At 42.0% G+C, this 20,904-nt stretch overlaps 1 protein-coding gene across 2 annotated transcripts in view; it reads left to right on the top strand.

Moving 5' to 3' along the window:
- The window catches only part of LOC136864264 (N-fatty-acyl-amino acid synthase/hydrolase PM20D1), a 372,268-nt gene that overhangs the window by 124,441 nt on the left and 226,923 nt on the right, over nucleotides 1-20,904 (top strand). For both annotated transcript variants that reach the window (XM_067141017.2, XM_067141015.2), the window contains exon 2: nucleotides 9,150-9,202. In XM_067141017.2, the coding sequence (XP_066997118.1) occupies nucleotides 9,179-9,202 (24 nt within the window). In that variant the 5' untranslated portion in view covers nucleotides 9,150-9,178. The remainder of the gene's footprint in view (nucleotides 1-9,149; nucleotides 9,203-20,904) is intronic.

The following is a 20,904-nucleotide window of genomic DNA, read 5'->3' as shown; positions in this document are numbered from 1 at the left end:
TTTCTTGTAAAGCTACATATTGGGATAGAGAGTGCTAACCCTCTCGAGCTCCCACTCACATTTGTTTTGAGGTGAACTTATTTTCTCAAACTATTCTTCGTTTATGTAATGTAAAGTGTTCTTCTCTGAGTCACCTCTGTAGTATGGGATTAGCCCTTGCGTTAGTGGCCCAGAGCCAGATTAGGTTTTAAAAACAAAGTGTATTAGGAGTGCAAGTTCGCCTCCTCTCAAATTGTTATTTTAGAGGTCATGTAATCAACCTTCTTTTCATGTAATAGACCTCCGTAGGTTGGGTATTTTACCCCTGTGAATACGTCCTTAGAGGACAGCTTGAAGGTAGAGTTTGGTGTGGCCTTGTGATAGGCTTACAATTTTGAGAGCGGATCGCTCTTTGAAATTTGTTTCTGTATGCCTCGTGCAGGCTTTATGTGTAATGTTTGGAGCCAGTGCTCCTGGGCATGAATGGGGTTTTCTGCCCCTTGGCTAAAATTTTTTTTTTGGAGTAAGGCGGGGCTGATTGCCCAAGAGTTATGAAGTAAGGGCACTGAGCCCGAATCCAGTAATATTGTACCTACATTTTTGCTACTCTGTACCTGTTATGATTGTTATCTCTTGTTTTTGAAAAGAAAATATAACCTAGTTAAATTTTAAATTAATTTTACATTGCACGTTAATTTCGTAGCTTGAAACCCATTCACACCCGCACCTTCTTTCACCTCTACCTACCACGGATATCTCCGTAACAAGTGGTAGCAGAGCGTGGTTGAATGGGTCTCAATTTAGCCCCTTTTGACGGCTAAACATTGCTTTAATTCGAACTCTAACAATTTTCTCAGTTGCTGGAATTTTTTGAGTTTTTTTTTATTGTTCTGTCATCATGTCCGGCCCTCGCGATGTTCTCCTCCTTAACTATTTGCGCAAAGAGGAGTTGATATACGAGTTAACTATCAGAAACGTTCAATCTGGAGGCACGGTTGCAATAGACACTAACAAGCTTAGAGAGTCCCTTGATTTGCCCATTTCCATCCCCAATTTGGGAGAGAAAGAAATTGACGACTCTCTTTCCACGATCACGGAGAATATTACTGGGCTAGCTTCCGTAGTTAGTTTTTTTGATGAAAATGATCCGTCTCCTAACCAAATTAAGCGTGTGCAAGGCAGATTATATCACTTTTCAAATAGAGTTAATGATCTGTTGTCTCTGAAGGTGAATGACGTTCAGAGGAAGCAAGCTAATACGCTCCTTGAAACTATCTCTGAATTGTCTAGTAAAGTCACTCAATTGTTAACTGGGGAAGTTCCTCCCAAATCTGATCAGCCCACCATAGTGAATGTAAGTAGTGAGGAAGAACCTGCTAAGGGAGAAGGCAATAGGATAACCGTTGCTGCTCAAACTATCTCTGCCCCATTGGACAACGAGTCTGAACGCCGCACATCGTTGAACAATGTACGTGCTGAATTAACTTCCTTGCCATTGAAACCTTTACCTACTATGTCGCCCGGGTTTAGCAGCTTGCCTCATCCATTGGCAATGTTGCTCAGAGGTATATCCAAGTTTTCCGTTAATACCACCAGTGACGTAATTTCATTTTTAAGATTTCTAGTGGAATTTCAGGATCATGCCCTTGTGTTTTCTCTTTCCCCATGTCAAATTTACAAATTATCTATCCTTATGCTATTGGGGTTCTCTCAGATAAAATAGTAAGAGCCATAGCTGAACAGTCATCTATCGAAGATTTCCATGCACATCTGCTTGCAAATTTTATTCCTGCCCGCGCGAGGTCATCTCTTATTCAGAAATACTATTATCGGGTACAGCGCTTGGATGAAAACCTGGCAGACTTCATCCAAGATATTAAGTTTTATACTAGGGTGTTTGCTCTCCACTTCCCTGAGGATCAGATCGTGCAAGCTATTATCGAAGGGATTTCACCACCCTACAGGTCATATTTGTGTTTCGCGGCGTGCCCGCAAACCTTCTCTGAACTGGAAGCATTAGCCGTCTCTGCGGAAGGAGTTAGGTATGCCGATTCTTTGCGTGTGGCAAAAGAACCCCCGCCTTCTTTTAGTAATACTCGGCTTCCACCTCGCCGATCAGTCACCCCTCGTAAATGTTATGCTTGCGGGTCACCTGACCATCTGCGCAATAAGTGTCCTCTGATCAAGTCTAGTAGGGCAAATAATGGAGCTGGTTCATCACAAGGCTGTTTTAAGTGTGGGGCCTTCTCACATATCGCCAAAAATTGCCCAAACTCAAATAGCACCCCCTCCTGCTCAACTTCTGGTGCAAATTCCACCTATGCCAATAATAAAAAGTGACTAGTGGCATCGGCTGAGTCGACTAATCCATCTTCCCGAGACTCAGCCCCTAGTAAACAGGTTGTAAATGCAGAGAACAATCAGCCTTCAAATTCATCTTTTGAATGCCCTAAAGAATGTCTTAGGATTGCGGCGGATACCCCTGCACCTGTTCCTTTTCTTAAGATTGAGTTAAATAACGAGCCTATAACAGCTCTCTTAGATTCAGGCAGTGTTTGTTCGATTATTTCGGCTGAATGGTATTCTAAATTGAAATCTGTTTGTAAACTACCTGACCATGTCTCAGCTCTTATTCAATATGTTTCGGCTAATTCATCGCCATTAGAAATTCTAGGTTCCGTACTGGTCAAAATTCGTATTTTTAAATTTACATGGAAAATCAAACTGTTTGTGGCTAAGCACTTGTCTTGCCCCATCATATTGGGAGCGGACTTCATTTCTCACACTGGTCTTGTGCTCGATCTCCAGAGTAGGTCGTGCACATTCAAATTTGCGTCCAATTGTAGAATTCCCTTGTTAAAGTGTAATTCTGTATCATGTTCATCTATTTCGCCTACCCAGGATGAGATGTTGTTAGACCTTAGACATCTACCTGAGGAGCAGGCTGATAGTATTCGGAAACTGTGTCAGTCGTTTCCCGAGGTGTTCTCTGATACTCTTGGTGTTACTGACCTTATTGAATACAAAATTGAGGTCACGGATTCGATTCCTGTCCGTTTTCCACCTTATAGGCTATCTCCACCTAAAATGAAGGCTCTGAAAGAAATCATCGATCAGATGTTGAAGGATGGTATTATTAGGCCCTCTAAGTCAGCGTATTCTTCGCCTATTTTTCTAGTCCCGAAACCCCAAGGAGGCTTCAGGCCTGTCATTGATTACAGGGCTCTCAATCGGAAGGTGGTGTTGCAATCTGTGCCCCTTCCCGACCTTCATTCTTGCTTTTCATGGTTTCGTAAGGCCAAGTTCTTCACCATCTTGGACTTGAATCAGGCCTATAATCAAATTCCCCTTGCCGAAGAGTCTAAACATCTTACAGCGTTTGCCACGGACTGGAACTTATACGAATACAACCGCGTGCCTTTCGGGCTCCCCACGGGGGCAGCTGTGCTCACTAGGCTACTAGATAGGGTCTTTTCCGACATCAAATTTGAGTACTTATATCACTACTTGGATGATGTCGTCGTATTTTCCGAGACTTTTGAAGAACATCTAGATCATCTGCGAGAAGTTCTGAATCGCCTTCGTAAGGCTGGGTTAACTGTCAAGTTGTCCAAGGTTGCCTTTGCTAAGCCCTCTATGTCATTCCTAGGGCATATTGTGTCACCCGATGGGGTAGCTGTCGATCATTCTAGAACACAGGCCATCCGTGATTTTAAACCTCCTAAGGACATCAAAGGTATCGCTAGATTCATCGGTATGGTGAATTTCTTCAGGAAGTTTATTCCTAACTTCGCTAATAGAGCGGCGCCCTTAAACCTTCTTCGTAGGAAAGGCATCAAATTCGAGTGGGGACCTTCTCAACAAGCCGCTTTCGAAGATCTTAAATTAGCTCTCTGTAATGCCCCTGTACTTGCTATGCCTGATTTCTCGAAGAAATTCATCGTCCAAACGGACGCGTCGTCGTCAGCTGTAGCTGCAGTCCTTCTTCAAGAGACTGAACTAGGGAGGCGTCCCATCGCCTATGCATCTAGGACTCTATCGGCTCAAGAAGCCAAGTATTCCATCTATGAGCTCGAAGAGTTGGCAGTCTTATTCGCCTTAGAAAAGTTCCGTCTCTATCTGGAACATGTCAAATTCGACCTGGAGACAGATAACCAAGCCTTAAGCTGGGTCTTAGGTAGACCGCGTCGTACTGGTCGTATAGCCCGTTGGGCCATCCGTATTTCCGCCTTCCAATTCGATGTCAGGCATATCAGAGGTACCGAAAATGTTGTGGCTGATGGACTCAGCCGTATGTTTTCAAACGAGGTCGAGACCCATGAACCGGTCGACAGTTCATCACCTTCCGAGTCCATACTATCCGAGGTTAATGCCATCCTAACCGATGCTCCCATGCTCTTTAGGGATATCGAGAAATACCAACGTGAAGATCCTACGCTGGCTCCGATAATGGAAACCCTTTCTTCTGGGGAACATGCTGTCCCTTATGTTCTGAGGAATGGTGTTCTATGTTGCCCTTCGAGGCATGATAAGTTGATGAAAGTTGTTGTTCCAGCGGTTCTTGTACCTATGATCTTCAAATACTATCATGAGACCCCATTGGGGGGGCATCTTGGAATCTTTAAAACTCGTGAAAAGATTCGTGAAATGTTCATATGGAAAGGTATGGACGGTGAAATTCGGGAACTCGTAAAAGCTTGTAAATCTTGTTTGATCAGTAAACCCACCATGTCCACTAAAGTAGGCCTTTTGTCTTCTCATCAAGCGTCGCGCCCCATGGAACGCCTGTATATTGATTATGTGGGACCCTTCCCCCAGTCAAAGGGCAATGCCAACAAGTTCATCTTTGTGTGTGTAGATGGTTTTACAAGATTTTCCTGGTTATTTCCGACTAAGCTGGCTACCGCTCAGTCAACCATTACTTGCTTAAATTCTATTTTTGCTTCTTTTGGTCCGTGTCAATATATTGTATCTGATAATGCTAAGGCGTTCACAGCAAATTTATTTCGTAAATTCTGTTTTGACTTGTCCATCTCTCATGTAACTACTTCTGCTTATTACCCTCAACCATCTCTGGCTGAACGGGTTAACCGTAATCTCAGGTCCGCACTCATTGCCTATCATCATGAAGATCCTTCCAGGTGGGACACGTCCCTGCATTGGATAGCTTTTGCTTTGAATTCGGCGGTTCATGAATCTCACAAGTTTACTCCAGCTTCTTTGATGTTCAAGTTTGTTCCCAACTCGCCGCTCTCTAACCTCTGGTCTTTGAATGACATTCTACCCGAGACAATAGATCCGGATAACATTAAAGATCTTTGGAAGAAGGCTAAAGCCAATCTTAAAGTGTCTCATGAAAAGGTTAGGGAAAGGTATGATCGTGGACGGAGACCCACCACTTTGAAGGTAGGTGACCAGGTTATGGTCAAAAATTTTGTTCCCGCGGGCAAGCTTGCCCCCAGATTTCATGGGCCTTGTATCATTCTCGATTTTCTTACGCCGGTTACCTTATTGCTAAGTAATCCAGCCACCGAGAGGATATTTAGAGTTCACCTGTCCCAGGTGAAACCGGTGTAATTTCTGTGTTAACTTGCTTCATATTATTTTGAAAGGATATGAAGGTTATATTTTTTTTTGAGTTTCACTTTTAAGGCATTCTGCCCCTTCTGTAATATTTTGGTTTTAGATGTAAGCCTTGTGTAAAACCTGCCCCGACCCGTTAAACTGCCATCCTGTTCTTGCCACGGCCATTACCACGCTCCCGTCTCCTGCTCCACCTTACACTGTGGCTTCATAATAGTAAATGCCATGGATATCTACACGCCGCTGGCCCCTCAACCTCTCCACAAGCCTGTACCCTCAAAGAAGATGATAGTCCAACACAATTCTGCCGCGTAGCTTTAATGTTTCAGCGCCCCCGCAGCCGCGCAGCGCCGTGCAGCGACTGGGGAGGGGGATGGGCCCCCTCCTCTCCAGCGAGGACGACATGTGCACGGCGAGCCGGAGCTCTCCTCCCGGCCAAGGCTGATGTGCGGCGCACGACCTGCTACATGCCCGCAGCCTGTATCTGTTCACCGCGGGCGCGGCGTACTTCAACACCTCTGCTCCCCTCATAGTGCGGGCGAGCGGTATCTCAGGGTACTTGAGGGGTCCGAGCGGCCTCCGTTGGACGCAAGCTGCAACGGCCGGTCTGGCCATCCGACTCAATCTACATCAACTACATGGACAGTCACCATAAGCAATAACTACACTTGGGAATTCAACAACAATATTTGGTGGACATTGCAAAATTTTTCTTCACCTTTAAGTATTAAAAGTTTATCTTCAGAAATTCAAATTCTACAAACATAAGGACTTTCATTCACCTGCAACAACAACATTTTGAAACTGAATTAAGAAATCTTGTAAATGCTTCTGCTATCTATCTTCGTATCAACATCATTACTTGGACTTTGTTTCAAACTGATTTCATGTGTCACCCCTGGAGGAACTTTTGGGGGGGGGAGGTCTGTACCGGGCGGTACACCTCTACACCGTTTATTTAAAAGTTGCGCCAGTTGAAACTCCTCTTCTGGAGGAAGGTTGAACTTTATCTATTCTATTAATTCTCTACTTTCTCAGAAGATGTCACCACGTGGAAAATTTTGAGTTTTTGAACTGTGTCACTTTTGATGTGTTTTTGTTTCGCTTGAAGTAAGAAGTGTGAACTTTCTCTTCTAGAGGACACTACTGAAGATCAACAATAGCGCACCCTAGTGCGGAGTCAAAGAACTATTTTGTTGGAGAAATTTTTATTTCAAAAGTTTGTTTCTTGTTAAATTTCTTTCTGTTATTGTTTAAGTTGGCTGTATACCCCTCTTTTTCCCCTTGTTTTAGATTTATCCAATCCCGAATTTCTTTTAGTAATTTCTGACCAATCTGGTGTATCTTCCCCCAACTTGTATCTGTTGTGGGGTCCTATCCAATAAAAACATTGTGGGCGGGTGTTTTCATTCCCCTAACGCCTAGAAACTTCCGCGAGAGTATTTAAACTGCTGATTTTGGGGTCTCCGGGCCACTTCTGTTCCATCTTTCAGTGTATTAAGTACATAGCAGGAGGCGGGAAGCGCCTCTTTCTTCTTCAGCCGTTCAACACCAGGTAATGGCCTATTAATAACTTCCTTTCTTGCTAGGTCGGCAGTTTAACACTCGCGGCGGGTTCGAAGCATTTCCATCATGTAACCTTCTCCTAAAATGTAATTACTCTTTTCATCTTTTTCTTGTAAAGCTACATATTGGGATAGAGAGTGCTAACCCTCTCGAGCTCCCACTCACATTTGTTTTGAGGTGAACTTATTTTCTCAAACTATTCTTCGTTTATGTAATGTAAAGTGTTCTTCTCTGAGTCACCTCTGTAGTATGGGATTAGCCCTTGCGTTAGTGGCCCAGAGCCAGATTAGGTTTTAAAAACAAAGTGTATTAGGAGTGCAAGTTCGCCTCCTCTCAAATTGTTATTTTAGAGGTCATGTAATCAACCTTCTTTTCATGTAATAGACCTCCGTAGGTTGGGTATTTTACCCCTGTGAATACGTCCTTAGAGGACAGCTTGAAGGTAGAGTTTGGTGTGGCCTTGTGATAGGCTTACAATTTTGAGAGCGGATCGCTCTTTGAAATTTGTTTCTGTATGCCTCGTGCAGGCTTTATGTGTAATGTTTGGAGCCAGTGCTCCTGGGCATGAATGGGGTTTTCTGCCCCTTGGCTAAAATTTTTTTTTTGGAGTAAGGCGGGGCTGATTGCCCAAGAGTTATGAAGTAAGGGCACTGAGCCCGAATCCAGTAATATTGTACCTACATTTTTGCTACTCTGTACCTGTTATGATTGTTATCTCTTGTTTTTGAAAAGAAAATATAACCTAGTTAAATTTTAAATTAATTTTACATTGCACGTTAATTTCGTAGCTTGAAACCCATTCACACCCGCACCTTCTTTCACCTCTACCTACCACGGATATCTCCGTAACAATAATAATAATAATAATAATAATAATAATAATAATAATAATAATAATAATAATAATAATAATAATTCATTGCATCTGGATAGGTTTGGTGGTGACATAATGAGGATGAAATGAATGACGAAGGCATAATAAACACCCAGTCCCCAAGCCAGGGGAATTAACAGTACGAGGGGTTGATTCTGAGAATTGAACCGGGACCATCGGACCAAAGGCAAGCATTCTATCCATTTAGCCACAAAGCTGTACTTTCGTTAAGGACTTTAATTTGCTAAACTTTAGGCTACCATCTCCACTGATCAGGTGTTGATTATAGACAGTAGCAGATGCCGGCACAGTAGCTTGTGAAGCAGCCTTGTGAACACAACTGGCTTCTCCGTTGGCTACTGGCTGCAGCTCAAAACGCTTAAAAGGCTCGACGTTCACTAAACCAACCATCGAAAAGCGGTAACCTAAGTCTAGTGGTAGTCCACTCTTGATCCCAGCAATGAAATGAAATGTCGTATGGCTTTTAGTGCCGGGATATCCCAGGACGGGTTCGGCTCGCCAGGTGCAGGTCTATTTGACTCCCGTAGGCGACCTGCGCGTCGTGATGAGGATGAAATGATGATGAAGACAACACATACACCCTGCCCCCGTGCCATTGGAATTAACCAATTAAGGTTAAAATCCCCGACCCGGCCGGGAATCGAACCCGGGACCCTCTGAACCGAAGGCCAGTACGCTGACCGTTCAGCCAACGAGTCAGACTTGATCCCAGCATACGCCACTGGTCAGTATCCACAATAACTGAATGCACTGGGCAGAAATAGTAAACAGCAAATTGACGTTTATTCATCCTCAGAGACTGGAAGCATCGTGTAGATACATTTACAGATATTTGAAGTTCATTACTACTTGGCTAGATGTACAACTACTAATGTATACTTGCTGATTCTTGCTGGAGGGTTTGCTAGAAGAGGAATTATAGTTTATTTTGATAATCGCGGTGGTGTGAAATAATATTAGTCCTCATGAAATATACTGTATTGCAAGGAGGTAAATTTCTCATTTCAGTGTTATTTCAAAGAAGATACATTTTAAAAAATATGTTTATACTGTACATAAATATATGATGTTCTTTTGAACTAGACAGTAAGGTGCCTTTCATACTAATATTTTTTTTCTTTTATAGGTCATTCTGTCTCCAGCTAACTATTCCAGATGAGTAGGTTAATTCTGGATTTGGTAAGTATTAACTGCTTTGACTTCATTACAGTTAACGTATTTAAGAATATTCCCAACAGACAGACAGTTGCTTTGGGCTGATTCCTTGAAGTTATAAGATCACTAAATAAAAATATGGACCTTTTTCGAACTTAAAATATTTATATATATTTTTCTAATTTTTAGTCCGAACAGTGATCCAATTTCAAGATTTTGGACAACTGAGTTTTTAGTCTCTAAAAACATAATTATTTGTATTCCAACATGGTATTATTATTATTATTATTATTATTATTATTATTATTATTATTATTATTATTATTATTAAAACGTGGAGACGGGTAGCAGGTAAAGAAATACACGACTGATAGCACTTACTCTAAGATTTATTAACTAACACTAATGGCTATCGCTATACCGTTACACATGCACACAATCACTGTAGTTAGCGCTCTCTCTCTCTCTCTCTCTCTCTCTCTCTCTCTCTCTCTCTCTCTCTCTCTCTCTCTCTGTGTGTGTGTGTGTGTGTGTGTGTGCTCTAACTATTCAGTCACACTAGTTGTTCATTGTAACACTTACAAGCTTAAAACAACCACACTACAGACACTTCTGTGACTGTCACTTGGACCCCAGGCAGTTCACTATTAACTCGATGTAAAATGTTCGCAGCCGTACGCTACACAGTTTATGTGCGCGCAACCAGTCTCACAAGTCTTGCATGGCACGGTTCTCACACACAAGACAGTCTTCGTTCTTCATGGTCCCACGTCGCTCAGTTGCACTGTTCTGCATTCGTCGTAAGTTCACACACATCAGCACTCGCAATGCTTCACAGCTCTCTCTTCAGTGCTGTCTCTAACAGAATGGAAGTGCCTTATTTCACAGGCAGAACTGGACTCAATTAAATAATTAAATAGGGAGGCTGGCCCTTCCAGATCATTCGGACGAGCAGAAATTCCTGGAGCTCTCTGGTAATCGAACGCTCTGGTTATACCTTTCTGGTTGTTTCTCATACTGCCGGAAGGAACGGAGTGACGAAAATAGTGGTAGCAGTCAGGCTGGGTAATGCCCGCTTTACTTGTCTCTGAATGGTTGCATGCAGTGGCGAGAGGGCGGTGCCGTAGCTTGGTAATGTCTGCCGCTGCTGGAGCTTGGCTAATTTGCTCCTCCCAGAGTCGCACATCAAAATGGCGAAAGTCACACTGCCCCCTCCTTAAGGCTGCTTGTCCTGAGCTGCTTCACCAGGATATTGAGATCGACAACCAGCATCTTCCCTTGGGGAGGCTGCCGGATCCAGTTGACGATGTCGTTGATTCTGGTGATAACACTGTATGGGTCTTCCTATGGCAAATGGACCTCCGGTTACTTCCCTTTTGTCTGCACATGGTGGTACAGTCAAACCCGGTTGCCTTCCTGAAAACCCGCAGAATTTGTCAGCATGTCTTAGCGGGCTTTCATCCTGATACTGGCTACCCTCAGATATTGTTCCTACGCCGTTAGTCTCTTCTAGATATCCTAGAAACCCTATCATCCTAAGAGGTATCTGTGGGTAGTACAAATGAAAGAAAGGCAGAAAAAAGGAATACAGTTTCTTAACATCATGTAAGTTATTATAATTTTCATAGCGGTCCGTATAACAGTGGCGGTTTCTGGTATAGCGCAATGGAGCAATGGACCTCCAGTTTATATCAAATTGTACTCAACTATGTAATTTTCATAACTCCCTTGTCAATCTCGAAGCTCTTGCTAAGTCCCTCTATCCGTAATTCTTCTTCTTCTTCTTTTTTGTTTGTTCTTGGACTCTGCGCAGCGCACTACGTCCAGTCACTGGGTTGTTTTAAACTTCACCAATCAAAGTGTCTGTTACAAAAAGGGATAGATTTGAGGGTAGTGGGAAACGGAAGTACACACTAGTGTATTGGGAGAGGTTGTGTAGGAAAGAGACATGAGGAATATTCGAGGCGTCTAATACTACAGATATGTACAACAGAACAAGTTGACATGTGTTCGGTTGCAGGGATTTAGCACGGGGACACAGGGTTCTACATCTTCACGCCAGTGTGATCTATCACGGCGATTTACTACTATAGACAAACATGACCAGATCACAAATAAAGGAGGCAGGATCGTCCAGATTAAATCAGGATATTACATGCGTGAAAAAAGTTAGTCAGTAACTCAGCTAAGCGAACTGTCGGATGGTATACTAAACAAGAAATAGTGAGAGGAAGTTGAAATCCGAGTGATAGTAAAGTGGAAATGAGATGTTGTTGCTGTCGGGGATATTTCTCACATTGAAACAAAATATGATTTATAGTGCCGACATAGTGACCACAATTACACAAGTTGTTGTCCTTAATCTTTAAACGATACAGATGTTCCGGTGTACAGGCATGATTCAAGCGAAGTCTGACTAGAGTAGTGATATGACGTCGAGTGTACTTTCCTTTTGCGAACCATGGTTTAATAGCAATGTTATTTTGAATATTGTAGAAATGTTTACCTTTAAATTGTGCAGATTGACGCCAATGTTCGTTCCACTTTTCTCGGAGAAATTTCTGACAAATTGTCCATACATCATTGTGTAGGAGTGCAATATGGTAGCGTAGGCCTTGTCCATCAGCTGCCTCATTGGCCAGTTTATCGGCCATGACATTGCCTGTTATGCCAGAATGTCCGGGCACCCATGTAAATAATACGGAACGATTTAGTATAGTTAGATCATACAATAGTTGTCTTAGATTTTCTATATACCAATTGTCCGCCTTTGTAGGATTTTCTAATGCTTGAAGAACACTGAGAGAATCTGTACAGATGAGGGCCTTTTGGATCGTAGAATGTTTAATATATATTAACACTTGCCGAACTGCAAATATTTCAGCTGTGTAGATGGATGCGTATTGGGGTAAGATGAATTGTTTGGATAATTGCAGCAGAGGGGAATAAAAAGCAGCTCCTACGTCGGACGTGTCTTGATGTTTTGATCCATCAGTATAAAATGGAATGTATTGATTATATTGATCTATAATAATTTTGAATGACTTAGTTGCTATCAGTCTGTTTAAATTCTCGGAGATACTGGAATCATCGAATTTTGTACGTATGATATTAGGTAACTGTATAGTCGCAGGAAACATGATAGAGTACTTAGGGTGAGTTCTTGTTTGAACAACGTGAGGTCGTAAATATATAAACTGAACATAAGCCCACAGGAGTGCCGGATATTTGTGTTGTACTACAGGTACATTTCCAAAATATTCAGATAATAACTGCAGCTTGGGAAGAATCGGATGGTGATATCGGGCCATTTTCTTGAGAAGATATTTAGTAGCTACATGTTTGCGTCGTAAATGTAACGGTGGTTCGGTAATTTCAGCTAGTAAAGCATTTGTAGGAGTCGAATTCATTGAACCTGTAATCAGTCGAGCAGCTTTGTACTGTACTTTGTCTAATCGCTGTTTTTGATCCAACGAAGCCATATCTATAAACTGACTACCATAGTCAAAAACAGACCTGATAATGTTTTTATATACAGTTAAAAGGGTAGCTGGGTCAGCTCCCCAGGTTCTGTTCGTTAAGGATCTTAATGCATGTAGTTTTTGTTCCATTTTGCGACAGATCTCTGCAATATGATTTTTCCACGATAGTTTATCAATCGTTACCCCTAGATACGTAACGGTTTCTTTGACGGAGATTTCCTGTTCACCGCATCTAATGGGAGACTTATCATATATACGTTTGTGGGTAAATATGAGAATTGAACTTTTTGCCGGTGCTATCTCTAAACCATTTTGTATCATCCACGTCTGCAGGACTTCTAAAGTCTTCTCTAGAGTAAGACGACATTCTTCTATGGTATTTTGAGTGCAGTAGATTACTATATCATCGTCATATTGCAGTATCCGAGCCGTTTTTACAATTTCCTTTTCAAGGTCCGCAGTATACAACATATACATAATCGGACTTAAAATGTCCCCTTGTGGAAGCCCAACGGATACAGAGCGGCAATTGCTTTGATGAGCGATTTGAGGGAGACTTACGCGTCGATACGTATATAATTGTCCTAAGATATTAAGCAACGTGGAAGGAAAATCCATAGTACTTAGTTTCTGGAGTAGGATGGGAATATGAACATTGTCATAAGCACCTTTAATATCTAAAAAGGCAGCCTTAACGTGTTGTTTTCTGGATTTTGCTAACAATATATCGACTAATAAGATATTCAAAGCATCTGTCGTGCTGCGGTCTTTGAGGAATGCAAACTGGTACTTCGGTAGTAAGTCATAATATTCTAGAGCCCACATTATTCTGTTTTTTTTTTTAAACATTTATTTCTCACAAATAACAAGATACAGTGTCAACATACAAAAGTAACACAACAAGCAAAGCATGGAATCTCTTATGACAGTATAATGTGCACTAGTCACAAGTCCTTCTGTCCTGATTGTTCTAGAGAGTAGTCATTTCAACTGAAAAAAAAAACCATTGGCACAAAACACATCGTGTGAAAAACACTGCACTATCCACTGCACGACCATTCGACTGTTATAATGAAACACTCTCGAGTTCTTTAACTTGATGTTTCTCTCTCGATGGCACACGTTTCAGTAATGTTCGTTTGGCATCTTTTAGAAGACGAATGAACGTGTTAAGGGAGCACTGTTCGTTTGTCTGGACAAAATAAAGATACCCCATGACAAGCCAGGTTTGCGCAAATTTCAAGTGCTGCGTACCGAAATCGAGCTCTAAGGCTGCTCTGTAAGCTGCATTAGGATTCGTCGATCCTGTCATCTGTCTTAGCACAGAACAAAACCATTTCCAGATAACTTTGACATTTCCACAGGTAGTAAGTTTATGCCTCTGTGTGTCCACCTCCAGACATTTTTTACAGAGTGGGGATTGGGTGATGTTGTGACGGAATTTTTTATCTTCTGTGGGAATAATTTCGTTTATAGCTTTATATGCGGCTACTTTCCAGTCAGTTGGTATAAGAGGATCTTTGAAATTTCTCCAGATTTCATTCCATTTCCGATTTGGATACTTCTCCGTGATCTGGGGTTGTGTTTCGTTCTTCTGTAATAGATGATTGTATATTACTCGTGTAGGAGGAACGTTGGTTCCTGTCACTCGTACCGTATCTATCGCTTGCAGCGCTCTTCTAAAACATCGAGTCGGCACTAAATACTTCGGGTTTTGCTGATGTGTATTCCAAAAGTAAGTATTATGAGCAGCTCCTACTCCCGTCTTCGCAATCATTATCTCTCGCATTAAAAGCGCTTGGCATTTTTCGCCGACTGCTATGAGACCCAGTCCTCCTTGCGCTACGGATTTTCTCACTTGTGACCTTGCTACACGAAACATATATCCGCGCCACAAATAATAACTAATACAGAGTTCAACTCGCTGGCTTATTTTTACCGGCATGGGTAGAATTTGTGCCACATACCACAATTTAGACAAGGCATACAAGTTTATATGCCACACCTTTTGGATGATGTTCAGGTTTCGATTCAAACTGATTGACAATGTGGCGCGTACCCTTGAAACTTTGGTTGACCAGTTTATGTCAATATTTTGGGACATATTAGGGGTAAACACTAGTCCCAAAATCTTAATTCTATCTTTAATTGGTATGGACGCAATTGTCATCTCTTGTGACCAGCTACCAAGCGGTAGTATCTCGGGTTTTTTGATAACTGACTTGGGCATTAGAGGCTTTTTCGTAAGTTGTTATTATACTCTTCAACTGTGGGGTAACGTTGGGTGTCTGCAGTAATATGGTGACGTCGTCAGCATAGGCTGCAACCGTGAACAGGCTCTGGGGGTTGGGAATCGTGCACAGAACAAAGTGGACTGCCCGAATAAAGGGCTCAATACTTAAAGCAAAAAGAGTCATTGAGAGGGGACATCCTTGTCGTACCGATGTCTTAATTGGAATTGGTCTGGAGAAGAGTCCATTAAGAAGGATTCGAGAATGCGCCGAACTATACAGGGTTCGAATAAGATTGCATATTGCGGTTGGGAGACCCAAGCGTTGCAGCACTGCTAACAGGTACCCATGATGCACTCTGTCGAAAGCTTTTCGGAAGTCCAGGTTGAGAATCGCGCCCATTTCAGTTGGTTCTGCTTCAAAGTGTAACACTGCATTCCTTACTGCCTGTAGGATGTGGGTAATATTCCTTTCGGGTATAGCACATGTTTGCCCTTCTTTGATGATGTTATTAAGGTAGGGACGTATTCTTTTCGCCAGTATTTTCATGAAGATTTTGTAATCAGTGTTGAGGAGTGTTATCGGGCGAAAATCCGATACAGTTCGTGGTGCGGCGACTTTGGGTATAAGGATTATAATGCCTTCATTAACGCCTGTGCAATCTTGTAGATTGGCGAACAATAGTTGCATTAGTGTTAAAAGGGTTGTTTTCAGGATGTTCCAGTACTTTTTGTAGAAAAGGTAAGTCAGACCATCAGGGCCGGGAGCTGATCTCTTACTGGCCGATCGTAGGGCCTCGAATAGTTCACTTTCTTCAATGGGACGGAGGAGCTGTTGCCTATCATCATCATTGAGTTGTTGATCGACGAAAGACAGAATGTTCGTTTGATCTAGCGGGGAATTCTCACAGTCCCGGAACGTTTCGCGGAAGTATTTCTCAGTTTCATTTAGACAGTCTTTAGTAGATAAGAGTCGTCTGTTGTCATCTGTATGAAGAGTAGATATTACTTTGCTCTTCCCGTTCCTTTTTTCATGGGCTACATGATAAAGCTGAGCTTTTTCTTCTGCTAAGGGTGAATTAGAACACGAACGAACTAAGGAACCCTGTAGGATGTTCTCCTGAATAGCTGTTATTCTTCGTTTAACTGCGGCTATGTGACTGTTTACGTTGTAACCTGCCTGTTGACGCGCCAGAAGGTCAGTTAGTATAGTGTAGTAAGAGTGCAGAGTTTTCCGTCTGTTACGTGCTTTTTCTGCTCCATGTTTCTTAAAGAAGGATTGAATCGCCGGTTTAACCTTATGCAACCACTTGTGTACAGTTAAAGGGCCCTGTTGGGTGAGACGACTGAGCATATTTGACCACATCTGTTGAAAGCTCTCTTTCACTTGCTCGTCATCAAGCAACGCATTATTTAGTTTCCAATATCCCTTCCCGATAACAGGTATTCTCCTAGTGGTACGAATCTTCAGTAGGACAGCGTGATGATCACTGAAGGGTAATATTTTAACACTGATGTCATGTATATGCGGTGCTAGGTCTCTGTTAACGTAAAATCTATCAATTCTAGAAGCCGCTGTTCCTCGGAAAAATGTAAATTGTACGAAATTGCCATGTTTACTTTCCCATCCATCACGAAGCTCTAAGGCCTGACATATCCTTTCAAGTGCAGGAGAAGGGTTGAATTCTCCTCTCTGATCTTTGGCGTGTAAAACACAATTAAAATCCCCACCGAAAATTAAGTCTTTGTAGTTATGTCGTAAATAGAATGGTAAGTGTGTGGTCAGAAATTCCTCTCGCTCGTGACGACGATGTGTTCCAGAGTGCAGGTAGATGTTTATGTACAGTGTGTTATCTTCTGTTAATATCGACGTGATCCTCCCACTAGGGTGTGTTTCACAAAGTTTAATGTGTAATCCAGATCGGTATATAATTGCAGTACCTCTCGAGTCTTCCCCAGGATTGGCAACATACTGGTAATTATTCCCCAGGTAAGGCAAAGTAAAGACGTTAACTTCTTGTAGGAAGAGGATATCGATGTCATAATCTCTAATAAATTCTTGTAAGAGGACCTGTTTGCTGCGACTTCTCAGGCAATTTACATTAAGTGATGCTACGGTATGAAGAAGTAGAATGCTTAAGGAAAAGAACACAGCGCCAATCATAATGATGTGTTTGAAGATGGAGACGAGTGCTTAAGTTATTTATTCGGAACATGTTTGATAATTTTAGTGACTTTCTTTTTACCAGTATCATCTACCGGCCGCTTTAACCTAGGATCCCGTTGGCTAACTGGAGGTAGTTTTGTTTCCGTAATTTCCATTTCTTCCACCGACGGGGGTCCCGCATGTTCGAAGGTCGGTGATATATTATGCTCTTCCCTACTTTGCATATTACTGTCTTTGACGGATGTTGGCGGTGTCAATACATCTCCGCCCTCTGTTTCCATATCCGGAGTTAGTGGAAGGGGTAATTGGTTATGATTTGTTTCTTGGGGTAGCTGTGCTGGCCGTACGGCATCTGACTCGAGCGTAGTTAGCCTTTCCGGTTGCGGTATTTGATGACTATTATCAGAATTGTCGTTCTCAGTTATCTGATCCCCCACCTGTTGACCTAATAACTCTGTCTCCCTGTGCGTCACAGAAGTGGCCGGCATAGTGTTCTGGTGATCATGCTGTGTTTCCTGTGTAGCTTCATGTAAGTCACTAGGTGATGAACTGTGTAAGTTGTCTTCAGGAGTCAACTGCGTAGCTTGCAGCGGACTGCGCTGTGTCGGCAGTTTCCCACTGGCCAAGGTCGCCCAGGTGGGACTAGCAGGCTGTTCGCTTAGCTGGACAGGTTGTTTACGTCGTGGGCATTGACCCCGTAAGTGTCCCACTGCATTACAAGACGAGCACGTAGTAGGCTGATTTTCGTAACTGATCAGGGCTTTATGCCCACCAATATCTAAGTAAGACGGTATATGTTGCTTTAACATTAGTCGAATTGCTCATACACCATTATGAACCTTGTAACGGAAACCTGAGCTCCACGTTTCATCCTGAATCGAAAAAATTGTCCCATATTTACTAATTTGTTCCACAATTATTCTATGAGATACCTCCATCGGAAGATTAAAGATTCTCACCAACTTTGTACCTAGTCCCGCAGAATCAATAGTCACTTTGCTACGGAACCCATTACTGTGTAAGAAGGAGTGCTCACCTGCATAATCCTGTAGCAGTTTTTCAGTTGTTTCCTGCTTCTTGCATTTTATGTACACTTGCCGCGATATACCATTAAGCTGGATCATTTCGATGTCACTTTCTTCTAGGTGCAAGGTGTCAAAAATCCAGTCATGCACTTCGTATGGGGCTGGCCGGGGCGTGTCTCTGTCGGTGAAGTTGATCACAATCGTATTCTTCCTTTCCACTATCACGATGATCGTTTAACTATGAACACATAGATATCTTGAACAACCCTATCTGTCACCACTGTCAAGAGTTTATCAGATAGTCACTTCTACACAAGTAAAAACAGACTCGTTAGACCGTACACTCAGTTCGAGAGCTCACTAGCTGCCCTGACTTGCACGCACGCTGGTCCAAGCAGAACTGGTTCAGTAAGATCTTTTGAAACAGTTTCCGAATACAAGAACTTAGACAAATTCCTCTGTAACTAGTTGGATCATATTTCGGTTTACCAGGTTTCTTGATAGGTACTAATACGAAATAGTTCCACTCCATAGGTATAGTACCAAATTCCAAGATATAGTCAAATTTGTGAAGGAGGATATTCTTAGCTTGTGGGGGTAAACTTTTAAGCATATGATAGGATATATAATCCATTCCTGGGGAAGTGGTTTTCGTATGATATAAAGCAACATCGAATTCCGATGGGATTATTGGTCGCAGCAAGGTTTGAAATTTATGCGTAATACCAGTTATCGGATATTGGAGCTGAGGTACGACATAATCAGGAGTTAGAGTTTGATAAAATTGAAGGAGAGTCATACTATCCCAGTCGTTATGGGGTGGATTATTGCGGGTGGAGTTGCATAAATTTCGAATTGCAGACCAGACGTCTTGAAGAGGAGTTTGCCTATTTAATGAAGTTGTGAACATTTTCCAAGCCAATCGTCGTTTCTCATTGAATAAATTTTGGATCTGGGCGGCTATTTTCTTGTATTGAAGATAAGACGCCATTGTCCCGTCATGCCGGAATTTCCTTAAAGCATTTTTTTGACGCTGTACACATGCCGAACATTCTTCATCCCACCAACGAACGTGTGGGGAATATTGAGACGGGTATTTAATTTCAGGTGGATGGTACGTGTCTAAATACAGCGTTAGAATATTTAGTAATGTCTGGTATTGATCATTATTCCCGTCGTTATCGACAATGGATAAGTTATCCTGAATATACCTTTGAAATATGGAAGTATCCATATGTTTCATTTGTAGTACAATCTTCGGAATTTTTTTTGGCTTTCGGAGCTCGGTTGATATGATAGTAATAAAAATAGGAAACTGATCACTTTGGTGGGTATCATTCCCTGTTTGCCACATAAGCTTATGAGCCAAATCAATAGTTGCAATAGTCAGATCGACAGCACTGGGAGTAGTATTGGGCGCAGTGATCCGTGTTGGTGATCCATCATTCAAAATTGTAAGAGGGGATTTATTTATGATGTTCTCGATATCCCGGCCTTTTTTGCAGCAAGAAACACTTCCCCAAATTGGATTATGGGCATTGTAATCTCCCCCAATAATAGTGGACGTGTGGAATTGTGCGAAGAAATTCTTCCATTGGTCATATGTCGGTCTAATTTTAGGAGGACAATATAAGGAAACGACGGTTAAATTATTGATAGTAATTGCGATTGTTTGAACATTGGGAATTTCATATTTGATCTCTCTGACTTGGAAATCGATACTATTTTTAATAAGGATACACACACCATTCGCACCATAACCATCTAAACGTATGACATTGAAACCAGTGACTCGGAAGTGATAGTTTCGTTTGAGCCATGTTTCACTAAGGATAACGATTTGTGGATCAAAAACTTGTATAATCTGAATTAACTCGTGTTTCTTGTTTAAAATACTCCGACAGTTCCACTGCAAAATTCTCATTTTTAGTGATGTGTTAATAGAGTAATAACTTCATCGTGTAAAACTTTAAGTAAATGACGCCACTGAACATCTTGTCCCATTTGATTCATTATGAAGTCAAATTTTTTCGATAATTCTTGAAATTTCCCCTCAGACTGAATGCGTACATTAGAAGATTCACCCTTCTTAGAGACAGAAGCCTCAGGAACACAGTTCCCAGAACGGACTTGGTCTGTACTAGTAGAACTATGAATTTGGGGTACATTCCCAGAGTTAGAAAGTAACTGAGATCTGATTGCCGGAATAGATTGTTGGTCTCGTGGAGGGTCTCTTATCAAATTCATGTAGTTACTTCTATCGAAACCTGGTCTACATGGTTTTCGGGGTGGGCTAGTTACAATAGCAGGAAACTTCCTTTTACGAGGGGTTAATGATTCAGATGTACTAGAAGAAGGTACCAACGGGGGGAAATGTTGCGGTAATGTTAAAGGATTAAAATCCTGTTCCAAAGGAGCAAAATAATTTTTTACCTCCAAGGAGGACTTATTCTCAACACTCATGATCCGTTTAATTTCCTTCTAACGCTGATGTTCGGTACACCTTTCATCCCCTGCCGGATGATTTCCGTCACAATGGATGCATTTCACCAATGTCTGTGTACACTCCTGGGTGTTATGAGTTAATGCACATTTCCCGCAGCGAGGTTCCCTAGCTCTGCAATTTGTCGATGGATGGCCATATCTTTGGCATTTACGACAAATGAGAGGTGCAAAAATGAATGCTTGGACTTCCAGAATGATATTAAAGATAGAAACGGTCTTTGGTAGTTGTTGAGATTGAAAGATGACCTTTACTGTACCGGTAGGTATGTATTCGGTCTTACCCTCTTTGGACGATCTGCGATTCATTCTTTGAACCT

This window comes from Anabrus simplex, chromosome 2 (assembly GCF_040414725.1).
Source record: "Anabrus simplex isolate iqAnaSimp1 chromosome 2, ASM4041472v1, whole genome shotgun sequence".
NCBI classification, from domain to species: domain Eukaryota; kingdom Metazoa; phylum Arthropoda; class Insecta; order Orthoptera; family Tettigoniidae; genus Anabrus; species Anabrus simplex.
This window is presented reverse-complemented; position numbering and strand designations above follow the sequence as displayed.